The sequence below is a fragment of the Vipera berus genome (assembly GCF_964194415.1).
Source record: "Vipera berus genome assembly, chromosome: 2".
Taxonomy (NCBI): Eukaryota; Metazoa; Chordata; class Lepidosauria; order Squamata; family Viperidae; genus Vipera; species Vipera berus.
Window position 1 is genome coordinate 49745067 of NC_138203.1, and position 22860 is coordinate 49767926.

The 22860-nt window shown below is 38.4% G+C and overlaps 1 protein-coding gene across 1 annotated transcript; it reads left to right on the plus strand.

Moving 5' to 3' along the window:
- Positions 1-8170: 8170 nt before the first annotated feature.
- Positions 8171-21778, plus strand: SLC25A46 (solute carrier family 25 member 46). Its single transcript, XM_081321760.1, has 8 exons — positions 8171-8639; positions 9393-9435; positions 13271-13328; positions 14845-14922; positions 15562-15662; positions 16607-16663; positions 17627-17684; positions 20761-21778. The coding sequence occupies exons 1-8, from the start codon at positions 8402-8404 to the stop codon at positions 21337-21339; spliced, it is 1212 nt and encodes a 403-aa protein (XP_081177886.1). The 5' UTR covers positions 8171-8401; the 3' UTR covers positions 21340-21778.
- The last annotated feature ends 1082 nt before the right edge of the window (positions 21779-22860 follow it).

Consider the following 22860-nt stretch of genomic DNA (forward strand, 5'->3'; position numbering starts at 1 on the left):
CAAATATTCATAATAGAATAGCTAAAATAAAATTGCAATGTGTTATGCTATTTACATTAAAAATACAATTGTTGAATTGCATCTGGATTCATGCCAAACTGATTTATTCCAATCTATTTCATTATTACTTCTTGATCAGTTAATTAGCCACCACAACAGACTAGCTTGATGTTTGATTAATCGATTTACCTGTTATTAAGTGATATGTGATAGGCAATATAATATCAAAGAATTAGAATATTATCCACAAATAGAATAATGGAAATGTCCATTAAACTTACATCACTATTTAAAATATAAAAATTCCTAAAATATAATTTAAACTATGCTGTTGATGAATAGAAAAATAATTGCTTATAAACTTCACAAGTAAAACATACCCCTCAAAAAAAACTTTGGTGGGAGGCAACCATTGACAGTATATAACCATTGGATATATACTGTATACAGATGTTATCCAGATATATAATTTATTATAGCCCCTCCAAAAAAGGCAGACAGTAATCATCACATCAGAGATACCTTATAATAAAATTATGCCCGTAGCATTAAGGAAACCACATGATACATGATCCCCTTAAAATCATTCTTTGGTTTTAAGGCTGTTGCTATCTAAGGACTTATAGTGGAGATCTGACCTATGCTATCATCAGAAATACAGGTAATCCTCAGATTACAGTGGCAACCGGAATTTCTGTGATGTGGTTATAAAGTGTGAAGTCATGTAATTGTATCATACAGCAACAGCAATCCCAGCAGTCCCAGTTCCTGTCATAACCCCAGGACTGCACATGTTGCTAAGGAAGAAAAGGCAGGAGTCTCAAGCAAGCAGGGCAGTGGGTGAGAGTGGTGGACAGTCAGGGGTCACAGGCAAATGCTACAGAGCAGAGGTTGGTAGGTGGATTCCACAGACAGGCAGGTGAGAAAGCAGCAGCAACAGGAGTGCCTTGCAACCTCCTGCCAGCTTTCCCATTGACTATCCATGTGAGAAGCTGGCAGCAAAGGTTGCAAATGTTGATCAAGTGATCATGGGATGCTACAACTGTCATAATTGTGACCCGGTTGCCAAGTGTCCATATCACAATCAAAGCATTGCACGTTATAAGTCTCCCTTGTTGAATACTGTCCTAAATTTGCTGACCTGTAATCATTCCATAAGTTCGACAAAATTTACTCTATCGTACGGTCAGGATTACAGCCTCTTCTCAGCATACTCTAATGCATATTTACTCTGAGTAAAATCCAGTACAGTTCATTGTGGCCTTTTTCATTGGAGCTCTCTTTAGCACTGTGTTCAGAAGAATCTCAAAGACAGTGGAATTACTATGAATCCCACCACATAAACAGATTAGAAAACTAAAATTGCCATTGTTTATACCACTAGTGGGATTAGGAGAATGAAAATAAAGGATACTTCCAGAAAGCACCAATAACCAAGATAAATAATGCAGCAATTATACTTTTTTCCTTAAAAAAATCTTCCTTATGAAAAAAGCTAGGAGTGTTATAAATTATTTATTTTATTTTGCTCAATTTATATAGATGCCCAACTCACTTACATGATTCTGTGCACCTCACAAATTAAAACAGCAAAGACAAACTCATGTAAATATTAAAACAATTAACCAGAAACATACAAGCATCGGTGAGTGCCAGCCAACAGACAATACAGATATCTTGCAGGCTCCCACATGCCCACATTATAACACGAGGAAGAAGAATCACAGAATAAAATATTATCTGGAAATACACAGAGAAGACATTTAAAATAGAGGATAAGCTCCTGAAAGTGCCAAATAATTAATACTTTGATAAGCCAAGCCATAACTATCCTTTGTGAGTACTACTGATATTATGCCTATAGCTCAGACATTCCTCAGATAAAACATTAGATGCCTTACTGACTGCCAAGAAATCCTGCTTGGGGGTTTTTTTTAATTTAAGATTTAGGAAATTATAGATGCTCCACTTCAGTTATAGAAAACATGATTAAATCCATAGTATAGATTATTTCACACTCATAAATTTCCTCTTATAAAAACTGTTCCAGTCTGGAAATAAAAAAATACCAGTAAATTGTGCTACATATCAATCTGATCCAATTTTATCAGATAAATACAACTTTACAAACAGGCTTCCACCAAATATTCTATATCAGGAATTAAGTGTTTATGCTTATAATGCAGATTTTCTCAGGAAAGGTCATCTGCACTGACTGATTTGTTTTTACTGGGGTACATTTCTAGAAAGGGAACTTTTATCATTAGTTCTGCACACTCCTGAATCTGTCTGGTGACAGGTTAGAAGAAAGACACAGCCTAAATGTCCAAGACTCTCCTTCTCATCCTAACATCAAATAACTGAGAGCATTATCAGTCGCTCAGTATTCCAACAGCAATCACAGATACTATCAGAATTTACTGACATTTCTCTCACCGCCTATAAATTTCAAAGGCATAATTTCTCCGCAGTTCTGAAGTTCTTCTGTTGTGAAGGACACTGAGGCTATAGCTTAGAAGACCATTTCCTTCTAGTCACTTACAGCACCCTATAACATCCCTGTTGGCAATGTACACCATTGTACACCATAACAATGATTATGTGATAGCAGTGTAAGGTCCCAGTTACATATCAATGTAATCAGATAACCCAAGCAGAGACTTCTTGATCAAGCAGCACTTTATTTGATCAAATTAAGCAGCTGGGTGGCCAACAATCTGGAACGTTGGCAGACTTACATCCAGAAGTGCCACGCATTAGAAAATTGGTAGCATTCCTTTATAAACTTTGTTTATAAAGGGCAGCATGAGGAGCATGGCAAACACCGATGCCTCATTGGCTGAGGAGCCGAATATCTTCTTCGCTCGCAATGAGGTTAAAAGACCAGACCCCGTAGCCTCTGCTGGCCGGCCTTCTGACTCTCAGCCACTCACCCTGTGTGAACACCAATTGAGAGCTGTATTGAAGGCTGTGAATCCCAGCAAAGCCGCAGGCCCAGACGGGGTGCTGGGGATAGTGGTCAGGAATTGTGCCGACCAATTAGCAGGGGTCCTGACAAGGATTTTTAACATCTCCTTGCAAACGGCATGTGTACCATCGTGCTTGAAAGCAGCTACCATTGTCCCAGTCCCCAAGAAAACTGCAGTTGAGTGCCTGAATGACTACAGACCTATTGCATTAACATCTGTAGTCATGAAATGCTTCGAAAGATTGGTTCTCCAACATCGTAGGACATGCCTACCACTGGACTTTGATAAACATCAATTTGCCTGCAGGGGAAATAGGTCGACAGACGATGCCATAGCTACTGCTTTACACTCTGTAGCAAGTCATCTTGAGAAACCTGGAAGTTATGTCAGGATGCTTTTTGTTGACTACAGCTCGGCTTTCAACACCATTTTGCCGAGCATTCTCATCGAGAAGCTGACTGACTTGAAATTCTCCCCCGCCATCTGCGATTGGATTCAAGACTTCCTTAGGGATCGGTTACAAAGTGAGGGTCGGGTCTGCTTTGTCCACCTCCCTGACGTTTTGCACCGGCACACCACAGGGCTGTGTGCTTAGCCCCTACCTGTACTCTTTATACACATATGATTGTGTATCATCTGACCCATCCACTGCGATAATCAAGTTCGCAGGTGATACAACTGTGGTGGGTCTTATTACAGGTGGGGATGAGACAGCATACAGGGCGGAGGTACAAAAACTATCCATATGGTGTAGTAACAACTTGCACCTGAACATCGGCAAGACGAAAGAGATGGTGCTGGACTTCCGGAGAAAAAAGGAGGAACCTGCCCCACTTTACATCAGGGGGGACTGTGTGGAGAGAGTTTCCTCCTTTAAATTTCTGGGAGTCTACCTCTGTGAAGATCTGACCTGGAAAGTTAATACAACCCGGATGGCCAGAAAGGCCCAACAGAGACTTCACTTTCTCAGGGTCTTGCAGAAGAACAGGGTAGAACAACGACTAATGACCCTCTTTTACCGGTCTACTATACTGTAGAGAGCGTCCTCTCGTATGGTATTGTGGTTTGGTATGCTGGTCTGACAGCCGCGGATAGGAAAGTATTACAGAGGGTGGTGAGTACAGCACAAGACATTGTGGGCTGTCCCCTGACACCACTGGATGACATCGCCAGGGCTCGTTGTCTTGGAAGAGTGAGGAAAATTCTCAGGGATGACTCACAGCCAGGACGGTATCTCTTTACTCTCCTACCATCGGGTAGCAGATATAGGAGTATAGCCAGCCGTACCAACAGGCTGAAAAACAGCTTTTATCCGTGGGCTGTTAGGCTTTTGAATGGGATATAATCTCTGTGAACTTATGCAGAATTGACTTGGGAGGCCGGTGTGTGGTGTAGTTGGTTCACATGGTGTGGTAGGATGGAGGGTTTGTTGTCACTGTGTGTTGGGGGGAGGGAGCACGGGGAGGGGGGGGAGGCTCAGCTAATCTCAATGTACACATGTTGTACTTTGACAATAAAGGTTTATTGTTATTATTATTGTTAGCCAATGAAAATCAGACAACAGACCCATTACATCATAAGAAAAACATCAATCATTCCTGTACACTCCCTAATTCCCTCCTTCAGTATATCCCATCCATGTACATGTTTCCCAAGCTTGCATGAAATTTCTCTGGTGCAAAAGCCGATTACAAAAAGCAAGAAAGCAACAGTTAGACTAAACAATTTCCCTTTGTTCCAGAACCCTTCAGCAGAATATACAAACACTGTCGGAAGAGAGCCACGTTAGGCTGTACTAGCAAATAACCAGGAGCCCAGGAACGCCTTTTCTGTCCATACAAATGACATTTAATAAAATGTAATATCACTTGCGAATGGGGAAAGGAGCCGATTTAAAATATGCAGAAATAGATAGTAATAACAGGCTATTATGCTGACTGCTGCCCTCTAGCGGGTCTTCAGAAACCTGTCAGCCCAGAACCCCCCCCCCTCCTCACCCAAGCAAGCTCTTCTACTGACATTGCCGATCAATCAGCGCTGTTCTCTCCAGCAAAGGATGGAGATGATTTCCCAGCGCTTTCTTCAGGGATAGTTTTCCGTCTTTCCAGTCCCAGTACTACAGGTACGAAGCAGGTCCGAGCCCGCTTAACTTTTTCACAGTCCACTCCATGCTGCCCCTCACCTGAGCGGGCATTAAGTAAGTCACAGGGATCTTCAAACTTGGCCCTTTTATGACTTGTGGACTTCAACTCCCAGAATTCCTCAGCCAGGCACGCTGGCTGAGGAATTCTGGGAGTTGAAGTCCACAAGTCATAAAAGGGCCAAGTTTGAAGATCCCTGATTAGTAAGACGTGGAACAGCAGCTCACGAACCAGGGATATGGAAAGCTCTAACCGGGTACGAGGCAACCTGCCGGGATTAAAACCATTCCCTTGAGAGCTCCCTACTTGGGATCATATTCGCGACCTTCTCGTTAAACTTACCGCGTTCTCAGGAGGCGGCGAAAAGGAAAAGCGCCCAGGCCTCGGCCTCACGCTGCCACCTTCGCGGGGTTTTAATGAGTCGCGGCAACCGTTGCCATGGACGCAGCAGGACGGGATTCCACGGAGTGAGAGCGGGGAAACTCATCGGTACCGCTGGAGATCCTGGCTCCCATTCCAGCGCCGCGTTTTGTATATGCCGCTGCTGTAAATCGGAGCTAAATGCAGCGGGGATCCATATAGGGATTATTTTAATGACGAATGATTGTAAATCGAGGGCTACCTGTATTGCCTACAGCACGTATATCATGTTATCATAGATGATATGCAACACTGTAATGATTTTTGATTGATAAGAAAAGTCCTCGTGAGTAAAAGTAATAATCCTTAGATAAATTGAAACATCACAATCTATTTTAACATCTTCAGCCACAAATATTTCAGGCAGATCAAGTTTCAATAGATTTTTTTTCTCTGTGTTTTGAATATAATATTCTTTATTGGCCAAATGTAATTGGACAACCAAGTAATTTGTCTCCAGTGCATAAGCTCTCAGTGTGCGTACAAACAACAAAGTAATATAATCATATCAATAATAGAAGGTAATAGGAAAGATGAGAAGGATAATAGTAATACAACCCTACTACATAGGTAAGACATAAGACAGTGCTGTGGGAATTAGGTGTTCAGTAGAGTGATGGCATGAGGGGGAAAAACTGTCTCTGTGTCTAGTTGTTTTGGCATGCAATGCCCTATAGCAGAGTCCTGAGAGGAGAAATTGGAAGAGTTTATTAATCATTGAAGAAACTCAGAGGTTTAGTGCAAGAGTCTATCAGAAACAAAAGACAGTAGTTAAATAAAGCGTTCCTATTCAAATTGTAATTTATGTGATTTTTCCCTTTTTGTATGGGGTACAACATTAGCTCATAAGTGAGACTCATAACTCAAAATATAATATGCTATAGCTTAGAATATTGTAATTGGTATTATTTCTTAGATGTATAATTAATACACTTCCTCCTCCAGTTTTTCTTCCAAACCATCAGGTAAAATAGGTTGGGCTTAAGAAAAGCACCCAATATGCCTCCATAGATAAGAATGGGCTTCAACCTCAGTCTGCCCACTCCTAGATGTTGGATCTTAATAATAATAATAATAATAATAATAATAATAATAATAATAATAAGAAGAAGAAGAAGAAGAAGAAGAAGAAGAAGAAGAAGAAGAAGAAGAAGAAGAAGAAGAAGAAGAAGAAGAAGTAGTTGGAAGGGACCTTGGAGGTCATCTAGTCCAACCCCCTGCTCAGGCAGGAAACCCTATACCATTTCAGGCAAATGGCTGTCCAGTCTCTTTTTAAAAACTTCCAGTGTTGGAGCATTCACCACTTCTGGAGGCAGGTCGTTCCACTGGTTAATTGTTCTAACCGTCAGGAAGTTTCTCCTTAGTTCTAGGTTGCTTCTCTCCTTGACTAGTTTCCATCCGTTGCTTGCTTTCCGGTGCTTTGGAGAATAGCTTGACTCCCTCTTCTTTGTGGCAGCCCCTGAGATATTGGAACACTGCTATCATGTCACCCCTCACCCTTCTCTTCGTTAAACTACACATACCCAATTCCAGGAACCGTTCCCTATATGTTTTAGCCTCCAGTCCCCCAATCATCTTTATTTAACCACTACTACACTCTGGCTTTCTGATCTTGCAGGTACTGCGCAAATTGTGTCAATAGCCACCATCAAGCAAAGTATGGATTGACAAGGGCAGGTAAGGTAGATCATTGCATTCCAATGACTTGAGCAACTGAGTGCTTAAAAGTATTATAGAGGAACTGTAACTCAGCTTTGTTATAAACCAAGATCAATTTTGTATCTCGGGTATTTATTAGCAACCACTAAAAAGACCCAATTACTAAAATAGATTACATTGCAGAATTGTATTACACTAATCTGTCAAACTGTAATAAAATATTAAATTTACAATACTGCAGAATTGTTGCAAATTGCTGTTGCTATGTCAAAACACTGGAAAACGTTATGGGAATCACTAGACTCTTGTCAGTTTTATTAGCTCCTTACAAATTCAAAGAAATTCGTATGTACTCACTTCACATAAAACATGATTAAAAAGTAAGCACGGATGATGATATGCCGGTATTTTTTTTCCAGCTGTGTTACAACTCTGATCCACTATTCACTTGTACAAACCTCTTCATATCTCATACAAGAAACATTTAAAAATGAAAAAAGGACCAATGAGGAACAGTGAGAATTATGATTCACACACAAAAGTTTTCTTAGCAGTATTACAGAAGTGTGCCGGGACGGGGGATTTCACAACAATTCGGTTTTGCAGAAAACTATTCCAGAAGAATACAAGTGCCATGTATTCTTCTAATAATAATAATATAAAGTTGGAAGGGACCTTGGAGGTCATCTAGTCCAACCCCCTGCTCAGACAGGAAACCCTATACCAGGGGTCGGCAACCTCGGCTCTTTTATGACTCGTGGACTTCAACTCCCAGAATTCCTGAGCCAGCAGCTGGCTCAGGAATTCTGGGAGTTGAAGTCCACGAGTCATAAAAGAGCCGAGGTTGCCGACCCCTGCCCTATACCATTTCAGGCAAATGGCTGTCCAGTCTCTTCTTAAAAACTTCCAGTGTTGGAGCATTCACCACTTCTGGAGGCAGGTTGTTCTGGAATTGTTTTCTGTCTCCACTCTAGCCTGCAAACCCGAATTGCTGTAAAATCCCCATCCCGGTCCTAACCAACGACTCTCAGCTTCCCGCTACCTGCCAAGCACAGACAAACCCTACGCCCTAGCTAGGCGATGTCAGATAGCTCGGGGGTTTGCTTCCGGTTGACGCCCGGAAGTGATTAGAAAGGGGGAGTCGCTGGTCTTGGTTCTTCCCGGTTCTGTCTCTCGCTTCTTTTCCCCGATTCGGCTTGTTTTCGCTGCCCAATGCATCCGCGGCGCCCCGAGGGCTTCGACGGCCTGGGCTATCGGAGCGCCCGAGAGGAGCCCGGAGGCTTCGCGGCCAAGCCAGACCTAGGCCACTGGGTCACTACCCCGCCTGACATTCCTGGCAGCCGCAATCTCCATTGGGGGGAAAAGACGCCGCAGTTCGCCGCAGGCACACCTTTGGTGGCGGCTGGGCTCAACGAGGACCCGTACCTGGGAGGCGCTGGCACCAACTCCGGTGCGTAAAACAAATGGCGAGTGCGGGAGCGGCACGCGTAGATTATAAGAGCCTGGCCTCCGCCCTGAAGCAGCAGGTGCTCCGGTGCGTCAGGCAGGTCTGCTCTGCAGTCCTCATTGGTTAAGTCTGCTCGAAAAAGCCACCGGAAGCGGTGTGCTAACCCATTTTTGGCTTTGGATGCTGTCCAGCGCTTTTTCTGTAATCCATGTCTTTAGGTGTGTCTCTTTCTGGAAGCATCTTCTCACCTAGAACTAAGGAGAAACTTCCTGACAGTTAGAACAATTAACCAGTGGAACAACCTGCCTCCAGAGGTGGTGAATGCTCCAACACTGGAGGTTTTTAAGAAGAGACTGGACAGCAAGGGGTTGGACTAGATGACCTCCAAGGTCCCTTCCAACTACTACTTCTTCTTCTTCTTCTTCTTCTTATTATTATTATTATTATTATTATTATTATTATTATTATTATTATTATTATTATTATTATTAATATTTGAGCGGCATATGCTAGGCACTTCCAAAAAAAACAAGTTATACAGTACCTGGAATAATATAGATATTATTTAAGAGATATGAGGAAATTAAGTATTTTAACTTATTTAGAAACACTGTGTTTTCTGCAGTTAATAAGGATGCCTAATGTGCTAAATTTCTTGGACTAGCTATATAAATTTATTACAGTGAATAGTAAAAATTCTATACTGAAATGCGTTGCTCATATTCTGGCTTAAATGTGTGGTTATCTGTCTTTTAGAGCAATTAAATCGGTTTGCAGGCTTTGGGATTGGATTGGCAAGGTAAGAGGTCTAAACTTCCGTTAATGGCATTTTTCTAAATGCAAAAACACCTTATTTTTTTTTCAAAATTTCATGCCCACTGTGTAATTCAGAAATTGAATATTGCCATTCAACTTTAAACAAAATGTTACAGTTGTTGAATTTTCATAACTAACACTTGGTTATTGATATTGCTAAGTAACTTCATTTAATACTAAATTGATATTTGTTCAGTTTCTGTGGCCGCCTATCTCAGTCAATAACTCTAAGTGGCTTACAATATCTAAATCTATTTGATATTGCTAACTAACCATCTGAATCTATTTGATATTGCTAATTAGGCTATTCATATTGTTCTTGCCTAGTCTTTGGCTATTGATACTAATGATGCAATAAAGCTACATTAGAAAAAATTACTCATCTGGAAGGAGATTGTGTTTAAAGTCTCAATCTGAACCAACAATACTTCAAGTTGGTCTCAAGCTAAATAGTGAAAATTTGGAATGATAAATTTGCAAAACATCTGCTCATAACTGACAGAAGTTCATTTCTTTAGAAAGAATCATTAATTCATCTGAGCAAACGGGTGCTTGACTATGATAAATTAGCCATAACTTGCCTGTGTATATGTATTCAATCCTGAAGTCTTGTTAACTGTTTGTCAACAAGATCTAAATGGATGAATTGGATGACAGTAAAAGAAATTTCTATTATCTGTAAAAATCCAATTTCTTTCAGAAATTTTATGTAAAAAGTTCCTTAATAGTGTTTATACTTGATGTTGAGCCAAATAAATGTTTTGAAGATTCTGTTCCTATACCTTTCCCAGAAGCTGTCTTTTAATGTAGTTTTTTAAAAATTAAGACAGGAGTTATGGGATTTCCATATTTTATTTAGATTATATACATTTTTAGCCCTTAAACCTAATATCCAATATGAATATAATCTCATGAATTTCTGGTTGCTAAAAGATAATTGAGCACTTTCAATATATCATTTCAATGCATTCAGCATTTTGTTCTGAACTAAATGAAAGCTAGAGGTCTGAAATTAGTTCTACTTTTTATGGCCTCGTTGTTACCATCAGTCTATTTTCTAAAATCTCAGCAGACTTATGGAAACAAAGAAATTTTTAAATGTTTTAAATAATTTCCATTCAACAGATCTGACTTGTCTACTGAAACTTTAGTTTCATTATTATAAAGCAAATTGGAATAAATAAGTGCCCTAAAGTATTGTCAGACGTTAGAACACTATTGTATACTGAGATATATAGTATGATATGAAACCATGAAAAGCAGTAATTAAAATGCAGTTGACATAAATTATTTATGGTTGCTTCTGAATATAAATTAAAATTCTTACTCATGACTAGTATTACACTCAATACTAGAGCAATTTGACAACCAAAGAAACTAATAAAGACATCCCAGCAATATTTTGGGAAACTTGGGCTTGTAAATATAGGTTGTCCTCAACTTACAACCATTTATTTAATGACCATTCAAAGTTACAATGGGACTGAAAATTTTTAATTTAATTTAATTTAATTTAATTAGATTTATATACCGCCCTTTCCCGAAGGACTCATGGCGGTTTACAGGGTATTTAAAATCAGCAATACAAATACAAAAGTTAAAAAACAATTAAAAAAGATTAAATTATCCCTTAAAATAAAAACCCCGGTTAAAAAATTCTCAGCCTGGGCCGGAGAGCTCAAAGAGCCAGGTCTTCAGGTCCCGGCGGAATGAACGAAGGTCAGGGGCAGTCCTTAGCTCCACGGGCAGCTGGTTCCAAAGGGCAGGCGCACCCACAGAGAAGGCCCTCCCCCTGGGTGTTATCCGCCGGCAGTCTTTTACAGGCGGGACCCTGAGGAGACCCTCCCTGTGTGAGCGCACTGGACGAAGGGATCTACAGCTAGATCTCGCACTTACAGCCAACACAGCATCCCAATAGTCATATGATCAGGGTTGCTTGGCATCTGGCATTTACAATGGTTGCAGAGTCCTGGGCTCATGTCATCATCATTTACGACCTTCCTAGCTGCCTTCTGGCCAGCAAAGTCAATGGGAAAAATCAGTTTTGCTTGAAGACCACAGGATTCAACAACTGCATTAACTTGCTTAATAGCCATGGCAAACAAGCTCATAAAATTGGCTGTGACTCACTTAATGACTGCCTTAATGTAAATTTTAGTCTCAATTGTGGTCATAGGTTGAGGACTACCTACATATCCCAATTTGGATGGATCTTGCTTAGGTAACAACCAACTGTACAACAAAAGCAACAATTTATCATAGTAGAAGCAACTGTTGTATCTATAATTAATAAATACTGCAGATAACTACGGTACATAATTTGCAAAAACAATAGCAGAAGGAAAAAGAGGATATATTTGTCCTATTGCAACCATTTTGCAGCCTTACAAATTAGCTTGTCATGCTGTGCTATTCATACGGGTTTTGCAATCATAAAAAGAAATTTTTACAACACATGTATGGATTTTCTTTAATAGCGCCATTCTACTAAAAGCAGAATTTTGAATAATATAATCACAAGGTGAATAGATGAAGTGCATTTTCTACCCAGGTACATATAAACACTTTGTTTCCTGGTTCTAATTGGTATAGAAATTTCTTGAGGGGATATTCACTATATGAGATTTTTTTTTAATGAGGTGATAGGTCCAATTGGCCATGCAAAAAGCAGTATAACTCAGATTAATTTCTCATGAGAAAGAACACAAACTACTTGTTCCCTCACTTTCCTAAAACAAAACGACAAATCTAGTAAGATGGGCTTTGCCAATTGGCCATTGTGGTGGTTTTAACTGCTGCTTTTTAAAAGTTCCATTATAACCATAGGGGAGAATAACCCCTCCCTTAGAAGTGTGGTGCCTAGCAACTAATGCCAATAGTGCAGTATGCTTTCCTTCTTAGGTGGCAAGGCATTCTCACACAAGTAGTCAAACCAGCTTCTTGCTGCTTACATGTGGCTGGGCTGACTGATGAAATCTTGGACACGGATCATAATGTACAATAATTCCTCTCTGGCTGTTTAATGTGATCTGCTGATTTGTTTTGGTTTTTGTGGCTGTGTGTGTATATAGCTCATGTAAACCGAATAGAGAACAAGTATTTCACATTTCACTATTTCTAGATGTTATCAAACTGATAGTTCTGATAGTTTAGTTTAGACAGTTATCTAGTACCTATGCATATTCATTTCTATAAATGCTTAATTTGTAGCTTTTATTCCTCTCTATGTTTGTATTACCGGGTTACTTACATGTTATAGTAGCCTATGTGTCTTTCAGCAGAGATGGACAACCTGGATTCTTTCAAATGTAAAAAAGATTGTGGAAGTTATATCAGAAATACATAAGTTGCCTATTAAAATTAGCTTATTTTGGGGAGGTATTTTGCTTCATCAGAATTCAAAACACCACTTTCAAACAAAACAGTACCCATCTTCCAATCAGCGGAGTATTGCTTGGTTTTTATCTAATAAATAAGTGGGGCTTCTGAACATATGCAGTGCATTCAGTGCAGACTGTTACTGAAAGAAACATACAAATCTAGTCCCATTGTCCCTGCCTTCTTATTTTGTAGGTGCAGAATGACTCATCTTAACAATTTTCCATATTAGAACAAACGTTTTGTATTTCTCATATATGCAATAGAAGCTGTAGTTCAATACTCAGCTTAGATTTTTGCAGAAGGCAGATGTATGTGAAGCTTATTGAGAATTATCTAAATGTTATAAATTTTAATTTCCTAGACATCACAGTTGTACAAATTAGAATGACTAATGTTTTAATGAAAGTTGAACATTTAAAATAATTGTTTCTTCGCAGTTTATTCACAGAAAATGTTCTGGCTCATCCTTGCATCGTTTTGCGTCGGCAATGCCAGGTAAATTCTTTGGGCAATTGTGGACTATTATTCAAATATTTGTTTTGTGTTTCTTTGTTGTAATTATGTAATTAGGACAGCAGGTTCCATGCATATTTAGTATTCGATTTTTATAACTTTTTCTGATTTTAAAAATATATTTGTTCCTTTTGTAAAATAGAAAAGAGGTACAGGGGTATCAAAAAAATTGTGAAGTTAGTTTAACCTGGCAAAATAATCATACAGCCAAATAACTCACATTTCTACATCAAGTATTGTAAATAAATTGTTTTACTGCTCTATCTGAACCACTTAGTATAGAACTGAATTTTCCATTTTAGATAGCTAGAATAGCTTTATCCTAAGTTCATCTTTTATATTACTCCTAGTTTAAAATTTATTTAATAATTCAGGTCTAATATTTTATATATTTTAATGAATAGATAAATTGAGATAGCATCCTCCTTTTTTTCCAAAATTATGAATTTGTCAAAATCTTTATCAGTGTAGCCAATCTTAAGGTAAAATACTTAAAGAAATTCATTCAAGCTGTATAAACCTTTTAAAATGTTTTGGAGCCTCTGGGAACACATAAAAACCTCTCCTTTGAATCAGTACACCATTGATAGTTTACAGCTTCATGAAATTGCTTCATAAACCACTGCCAGTTGTTTCCGTCTGTCGGGGCCCGGGGGGGGGTCTTCAAACTTGGCCCTTTTATGACTTGTGGACTTCAAGTCCCAGAATTCCTCAGCCAGGCACACTGACTGAGGAATTCTGGGAGTTGAAGTCCACAAGTCATAAAAGGGCCTAGATTGAAGAACCCTGCCCTATGTGGTGCATGTATACCAGCTTTGCACATATATACATATGGAGACATCTCAGAGCAGCAGCACAAGCCTAGAAAAAAACAACAGGAACTTCATGGATTTGAAAAAAGATTCTTCATAAAAGCTCTTTCATGTTCTGAACCATCTCTTCTGAAAAATCTGCACATTCCTAAAAATCCTCCTTATACAGTATTTTGAAGACAGGCATTTTAGTACTTGGATCTGAAGTAATCAAAGCTGCTATCCTTGTTGGTGAATCTCTAAAGGAGCTTATGCCTTTTGTTGGTTTTACTCATAACCATAATGGCTCAGAAAAGTCCCATGTTTTCCTTAATGAGCAGTGACGTAGTCAGGCCCATTTCTGTCTTCTTGATGTCCTCTAGTTTCTTCAGTCAGGTGTCAATGCCACTTTTGTACTCTTGGATCCAAAACCTGAAACTTCCAACATGTGCAATGAAATATAGATATCGATAAGATTGCACCATTTGTTTTGAATTTATTGTCACTAATATATGGAATTTGATTAGATTTTTGCATGTAAAAGTATTCATACAACATTTAGTGCACCTAGAACTTCAAGAGATCCAGTTCATACACGTCATTAAAGATTTGTAATCATGATTTGTCTAGACAAAATAAGCAATAGTGATTTAGCGCAAATATATATATATTATACCTGTGTATATTTATATTTTTTATATTTTCAGGTTAATTATCATGCCAAGAATTATCACCTTACTCCGTTTACAATCATCAACATTATGTATAGCATCAATAAAACACAGGTTAGTACTTACTGTCAGTTGGAGATTATTTATTTGTAAAGTTAGCTCACAAATTTTTAAAGGAACAATAAATTTGTTATTGTTTTTATTTTATTTATGCACTGTGACTTTCTCATATATACTGTAATAGTATATAAAATGGCAATATGTAAAGAGGTTGTTATTACTTGGTAACATTGGCCTTTTCAATACATCTATTGAAACTTCCCTTTGTCCAGTGCGCTCCCACAGAGAGGGCCTCCTCAGGGTGCCGCCGATCAAAGAATGCCGATTGGTGGCCCCCAGGGGGAGAGCGTTCTCTGTGGGCGCGCCAGACCTTTGGAACCGCTTACCGGTCGAGCTCCGGATGGCCCCCGACCTTCGCTCCTTCTGGCGCGATCTCAAAACCTTCTTTTTCGAACAAGCTGGCCTGGTCTGACGGGATGGGGTTGGGTTTTTATAAATAGTTTTAATTTTAATATGTATTAATTATTACGGGCATAATGGTTTAATCACTTTTTAATTTTTGTATTCTGTTTTATTATGTATTGCCCTGTTCACCGCCCTGAGTCCTTCGGGAGAAGGGCGGTATACAAATTAAATTATTAAATTAAATTATTATTAAATCTAATATTGAACCAATTATAACTTAAATTTTAGGGCCCCAGAGCTCTTTGGAAAGGAATGGGGAGTACTTTCATTGTCCAGGGTATAGCCCTTGGAGCAGAAGGGATCATCAGTGAATTCACACCCTTGCCAAGGTATAATCACTTTCTGTCTCACTGTATTAAATAAAATAATAATAATTGTTCCTATATATATATGGGAGATTATTTCCTTTAATTAATTTTTTTAAAAATAAGCCCCTCTAATAACTGTTTTATGATGAGAAACATAAATAAAGCTATCTGCATTAGGATCAGCACTACAAAACAGCATACTCAGATTTTTGAGCAAATTATTTCAACATTCTAATGTGAATACAGTATAGCATTGTATCTATTGTATATTCAGATGTAAACTAATTATAATAATATATGCTGAAATTATATTAGTAGGAATTCTAATTACCATTTAATAGGACTTTCTGCTCTATAAGATAAAAATGAATACACATTTTTTTCTTATCCTTTTGGGGCTCTGTATTATGCCTTTATAATACATCTTTACATCCATTACCAATTCTGTATTATTCTTAACATAAGCATGTCTTATTTTTTTCTTCAGTTTTAATGTAAGTAATGAGATTGTGGAAAGGTCCAATAAGTATTAATAAATAAAACAAAATATAGCATAGGTAATCCCCAACTTACAACCATATGTCTAATAATGACTGTTCAAAGTTACAGTGGCACTGGAAATAGTGACTTGTGACCAATTGTCACACCTATGACCCTTGCACCATCCCCATAATCATGTGATCAAACTTTGGGTGCTTCTCAATTGGCATGTAAATGCATTTTACCCAATACCTTTATTTTTATATTACACGAGCTTTTATATCCCTCAAACAAAACCCAATGTGACGGTAGCACTGCTGTGTGTATAATGCCCCAATTTATTTAGAGTACCATGGGAAACTGATGCTTCTCCAGTTTAACTATAGATTATATGTGACTCCTTAATGTTAAGCATAGCATAAAGTAATGGTTTGCTGTATATTCTAACTGCTGCGTGAATAAGAGATCTTTTAAAAAAATTTCAGAGAAATTTCATACAAATGGAATCCCAGGCAAATAGGAGGACATCTGACCCTAAAAGCGTATGTATGCTTGATCATTCTTTCAAATTAATAACCATACAGGCAAAACAAAAGTGAATGGTAAGCATAATAAGACTCTCTCCATTATAGAATAACAACATCAATTTGAGCAGGATTATCTGGATTTGTTGGAGTACCAATTCCAGAATTCCCAGTTATAGAAAAATACCATTCTGACTGAAAATTCTGAAAAGTAATCCAACACTGTGAATGGATCAATTTGTGGAAAATTCTTGAGACTTTCAGGTTGTAGTATTTTTTTTAATACTAAAATCTGTTTTCTTCATTTTATTCTGATGATTCCCTTGAATACACACACACAAATCCAAAGTAGTTGATAAACTGAGGGTGAATTCTCATTTCTTTTTACTTCTTTCCAATTAAAGAATTTAAGTAGCATTCAGAAAATGATATACAATGGCTTTGAAGAAATACAAATACTTGTTGATTTACAACCATTCATTAACTGGCCTCTGATTTTTGGCTGTCCCAGCATTCCCACAGTCAAGTGATCACTGCCTGAGTGTTTGGCCACTGGTTGCCATTTAGGACCAGTTGAAGCACCCCCATGATGATGTGAGCATCCTCTGTGACATTCCTTACCAGCTTCCCACAAACAAAGTCAAAAGGGGAGCTGGCAGGAAGTAGGAAGATGCAATCACATAAGTCTTTGCTTAATAATCCCCCAGTCTTCACTTAATTACAGCAGCAAGAACTGCTGGGATTGCCATTGCTAAGTGACATGGTCACATGCATCACATTTTTATGAGCATATGACTTAGTGACAAAAATTCTAGTTCCAATTCCCCTGGCAATCTGAGGATTACCTGTATGGCTGAAATAGATTAAATCATAAAGACTTAAGATAATTCTTGGGTGGGATGTTTGAAATAAAAATATGTGATTGGGCTTTAGCAAATTGGATTTTGATTATCAAAATAGTAACTGTGTTTATTCCTCTAGGTTGACTTGTATGATAGCAATGCCTTTTTATTCAGCAAGTTTGATTGAAACTGTGCAAGTAAGTTTTGTTTTTATGTATACTCATATTTGCATATTCTTTTGTATAATTCTGGGGGAATCAGAATTGGAAGTATCATAGCCTTGGAACCGAGCTTTTATATTCTGTTTTATATCTATTGCTTCTGAAGGAAAATAATTAAAATTTCCAAAATTGTTAGACGCACCTCAAGATCAGGTTTGATATACTTGTTTTTTAATAGAATAAAATACTTGGTTTCTTTCAGGATCTCATTCAATTTCTTTAAATCAATTAATTTAATCTCTAATATGGAAAACATATTAACTATAATGAATTAACTATAATGAATAATAATTTTTTGGAGACTAATGTGGCCCACAGATCAGCAAGTGAGTTCCTTCCTATGTATTGCTTTTCAAAGTGTTTACCACTTGGTGGCACCCTAAGAACTTCATAAGCAATTTTGATCTGCATTGGAAACATAATAGTTGCAGAACGGTGCATTCCAGTCCTCATTTATTTATTTGATTTCTATAGCCACCCATGTCAGTAAATGACTCTGGACTGCTTTCAATTCACACATTACAACCAAAATTTTTAGAAAACATTTTAAAACAGTAAAAACATTAAAACCAATAGAGAATGTTAAAATATCTAATTTACACATAAGAGCAAGATATCTGGCTCATGAACATATAGCCAGGAGGAAGGGCCCTTGGCTCATGTGGTGCCCCAGGCTTGGGAGAACAGCCAGATTTTACAAAAGTTTACAAAAGGCTAACAGGGTTGGGCCCATTCTAATCTCTGAAAGGAGGGTGTTCCATAGAGCAGGGCATGCTGCAGAAAAAGCTCACCATTAACATTCTTTGGCTGAAGGGATTTGCAGCATGCCCATTCTGTTTGACCTAGTTGGATAGGTGGAGACTCTGGAAAAAAAGGCAATCCCTCAGGTACCCTGGTCCCAAACCACTGCACCTTGAAATGCACCCAGAAGCACACTGGTAACCAGTGCAGTTCACACAGAAGTGGTGTTACATGTATCATATATCTGACACCAGTTACTACCTGACGCCCTTGCATTCTGACCATTCTGAAGTTTGCTAATGGTCTTCAAGGGCACCCCATGTAAAGTGTGTTACAGTATTCTAATCTGGAGGTGACAAGGGTAGGGGTTATTATAAGCAGAGCCTTCCAATCCAGGTATGGGCACAACTGGCACATCAGCCAAAGGTGTGCAAAGGCCCTCCTGGCCACGGATGCCACTTGCTGTTTGAGCAGGAGCTGTGAGTCCAGGAGGACCCCCAGACTGCGTACCAGATCTATGTGGGACAGGTCCACCCCATCCAGAACCAGAGTTGAAAGATCCTTGTCTCCAGGGGGTCCAAATACCCACAGCTACTCCATCTTCCAGAGATCTTGAACTTAGATAAAAAAATAAAGCTGGCAAGTATTGAGTATGTTTGTTAATCATCTAGAACAGTGTTTCTCAACCTAATCAACTTTAAGATGTGTGAAGTCCACACATGTTAAAGTTGCCAAGGTTAAGAAACACTGTTCTAGAATCCTTCAAACTATGTCTGATCCATTTTACTACTGTTAGAGGTTCACTATATCTGTAAAGCATAAGTCATGAAGAAATTAAAACTTTGAATACAGAGAAGACCTAATGTCTTATAATTTTCATGGATCAGTTACAGTGGGCAGTGGGCTAATGCCTCCTTAAGTAACACCAGCTGCCTGCAATTAGTGCAGGTTCGCATCCCACCAGGCTCAAGGTTGACTCAGCCTTCCATCCTTCTGAGGTAGGTAAAATGAGGACCCAGATTGTTGGGGGCAATTAAACTGAGTTTGTAATAATGCCGCTTGGGGGGTGTATGAAAGCCCTAATAAGCAGGCATATACATAGAATGAAGGCTACTGCTAAGCTTGTAAGCCGCCCTGAGTCTTCGGAGAAGGGCGGGATATAAATGGATTTTTTTAAAAAATGAATATAAGACAGGAGGATAAATCAAGCATTCCAGTACGCCTTCCATAATGTGCAGATGATTGGCAGCGGGTTTGCTTATGTGTGATATGAAATTATAAAGATTTATAAAGATTCTTTGAGTAAGCCACCTAGTGCAGATAGCCCTCAACCTATGACCACAATTGAGCCCATAATTTCTGTTGCTAAGCAAGAAAGTTATTAAACTGGTTTTGTCCAATTTTACAACCTTTCTTGCCACAATGAATCACTCCTGTTGTTAAATTATTAACACAGTTGTTAAGTAAATCTGGCTTCCCCACTTACTTTGCTTGGCAGAAGGTCACAAAAGTTGATCACATGACCCCCCCCCCCAGGACACTGCAGTGATCATAAATATGAGCCAGTTGTCAGGCATCCAAATTTTGATCACATAAACATGGGGATGCTGCAGTGGTTGAAAAATGGTGAAATGTGAAATGTGTGAAAAATGGTCATAAGCGACTTTTTTCAGTGCCACTGTAATTTTGAATGGTCACTAAATGTATGGTTGTAAGTTAAGGACTACCTATACTGCCAGTTTGTTATTGAATTGCACGTCACAGTACTGTATGAAAACAAAGCTTATTCATTTGTTTTGTCCCAAAGAGGCATGTACTTAATCTACTAAGATTGAAATACCTGAAGCATAATTAAAGATAAATATCATAATCGCCCAAAGATAGCATAACATAAAGCAGGCCACCCCTTTTTGAAAAGAAGTTTTTTAAAAAATTCATAAGCTATAGGGCAACCATATGGCATAATATTTAAATCATGGATGTCCAACCTTTTGGCTTGCCTGGGCCACACTGAGTGAGGAGGAATCGTCTTGGGCTGCATATAAAATATACAATATAGTTCATGTATATAAATCATACAATAATGTTAAAAGTTTAAAATCTTGTGGGGCCACATTATAGGTCTCCAAGGTTGCATGCAGCCTCTGGGCCGTGGATACACCTTTTTTAAATCAAAGCCTATTCAACCTGAAATACAGTAGCTTTGAAATCTAATAGATTCTATAGAAGTTTATTTCTCTGAATAAGTTTAAACTAGTCACAGTAATCATAAATTCTGGGTATTTACTTGAAGTACTGTGTTCTCTTACAGAGTGAAATCATTCGGGATAATCCTGGAATTTTGGATTGCCTGAAAGAGGGCATAGGCAGAGCAATGGGCTTTGGAGTTCCCCATAGCAAGCGGCTACTCCCTCTATTGGCACTGACCTTTCCAACAGTTCTGCATGGAGTTCTTCATTACATAATCAGCTCTGCAGTACAGAAACTGGTCCTCTTCTTCCTAAAGAAAGAGAATTCTCCAAGCTTCCCAGCTGAGAACTCTAATTCTGTACAAAACATGTTGGATGCTTATTTTCCTGAACTTATTGCAAGCTTTGCTGCCAGTCTTTGTGCAGATGTTATGCTTTATCCACTGGAGACAGTTTTGCATCGCCTTCATATTCAAGGGACACGCACCATCATTGACAATACAGATCTTGGATATGAAGTTCTCCCCATCAATACACAGTATGAAGGGATGAGAGACTGTATCAATAGTATAAAACGTGAAGAGGGAATGTTGGGGTTTTACAAAGGTTTTGGGGCTGTAATTGTACAGTACACACTGCATGTAGCTGTACTACAGCTTACAAAAGTTCTTTACTCGACACTGCTTCAGAACATTTCTTAATAATTAGTGGACATGGCCATTTAGTTGGCTACATTTTCAGAAAATAGGCACAGTAGTGAAATCTGAAAGATTAAATATATAGTAATGGTTCCTTCATAAATAAAAACAAAGGCAAACATTTCCTTTACACAGGCTATGGTAAGAGGAAATTGAAATGTGTAGATCAACTCAGGCTTTTAAAATATTGAAATGTAAATAAAATATTAGAAGGCATTTTATAAATCTGTGCAAAGTGTGATTTTCAGAATGACGACAGATAGTAGATACAATTCCACTGGCAATTTCTGCTGCATAACTATTAGAAATAAATTGTAGCTACTGTATATAGAAATAAAGCTGTGTCCTGTTTAAAGCCTTGTCTCTTATTAGAGAGACCTGCACTGAAGATTGTTAATGTGAAATTAATTTGGCAGTCTTGGAATAAATTGAGAAAACTATGTACTTCGTCAGTTTTGTTGAAGGATTATTGCTAATATCAATAGTACAAATGTGAACAGCATTTTTACACACTGTAGTCTTGTTTTACAGTGTACTTTTTTCCCCACATTCTGTTGATTAAACAGTGTGTGGTACTCCCCAAAAAATCAGAACCGAAAATTGTTCCATAAAAGAAAACTGGTTGAAATTGTTCTACTCAATTGTTGAGAAGAATATTTGTTATGGTTGGCACTACTAGAATTCTTCATACAGTATTGGAATTCTGCCTCACCACAGTATGAGCTCTCAGAAGAATGTCATAAGTGGATTTTAGTTTAGCTGTCTACTGTCCCTAAGACAGCATCATAATACATTCCAGTGCAGGTTAGTTAGTTGATAACTGTCTCAGCACAATATCATAGCTTTTCATTAAAGCCGTTATTAATTTGAAATACCCCATTTCAAATGTGAAGCAGGTAGGAAATATTTTAAGCTTGAAGCACAGAGATTTAAACTCAGAATAGTGCTGTTTTAAATTAAGAACAGAAATGTTTCAAACTCAAAACACTTAAAAAGTGATCAAAGTGCTGCCGGCATCAAGCTCCCTGCGCCCTGTGCGTTCCCACAGAGAGGGCCTCCTCAGGGTGCCACCGATCAGAGAATGTCGATTGGTGGCGCCCAGGGGGAGATACTTCTCTGTGGGCGCTCCGGAGCTGTGGAATCAGTTGCCGGTAGAGCTCCGGATGGCGCCCGATCTTCGCTCCTTTCGTCGCGATCTCAAGACGTTTTTGTTTGTACAAGCCGGCCTAGCCTGATGGGGATTGGTGGGGTTTTTATTTTTTTGTATTTTTAATTTTATTTTTGGGGTTTTATTATTGTATTAATTGTTTTAACTTGGGCAATTATTTAATCTTTTTTTAATGTTTGTACTTTGTATTTGACTTTTGCCCTGTGAACCGCCCTGAGTCCTCAGGGAGAAGGGCGGTATATAAATATTATTAAATTAAATTAAATTAAATTAAAATAACCCACCTTCCACTTGACAGTTGTTTTACACTAAAAGAGCATTTTGAATTCAAATGGGTTGAATTGGAAATAGTTGCA

What these genes read in the sequence shown, in the direction of transcription:
- SLC25A46 (XM_081321760.1), top strand. Translation starts at nt 8,402, where the DNA reads ATGCATCCGCGGCGCCCCGAGGGCTTCGACGGCCTGGGCTATCGGAGC. An exon ending in GAATTCACACCCTTGCCAAG is followed by an intron (nt 15,663 to 16,606) that starts GTATAATCACTT and finishes AAAAAATTTCAG; the next exon opens with AGAAATTTCATACAAATGGA. An exon ending in GTTTGATTGAAACTGTGCAA is followed by an intron (nt 17,685 to 20,760) that starts GTAAGTTTTGTT and finishes GTTCTCTTACAG; the next exon opens with AGTGAAATCATTCGGGATAA.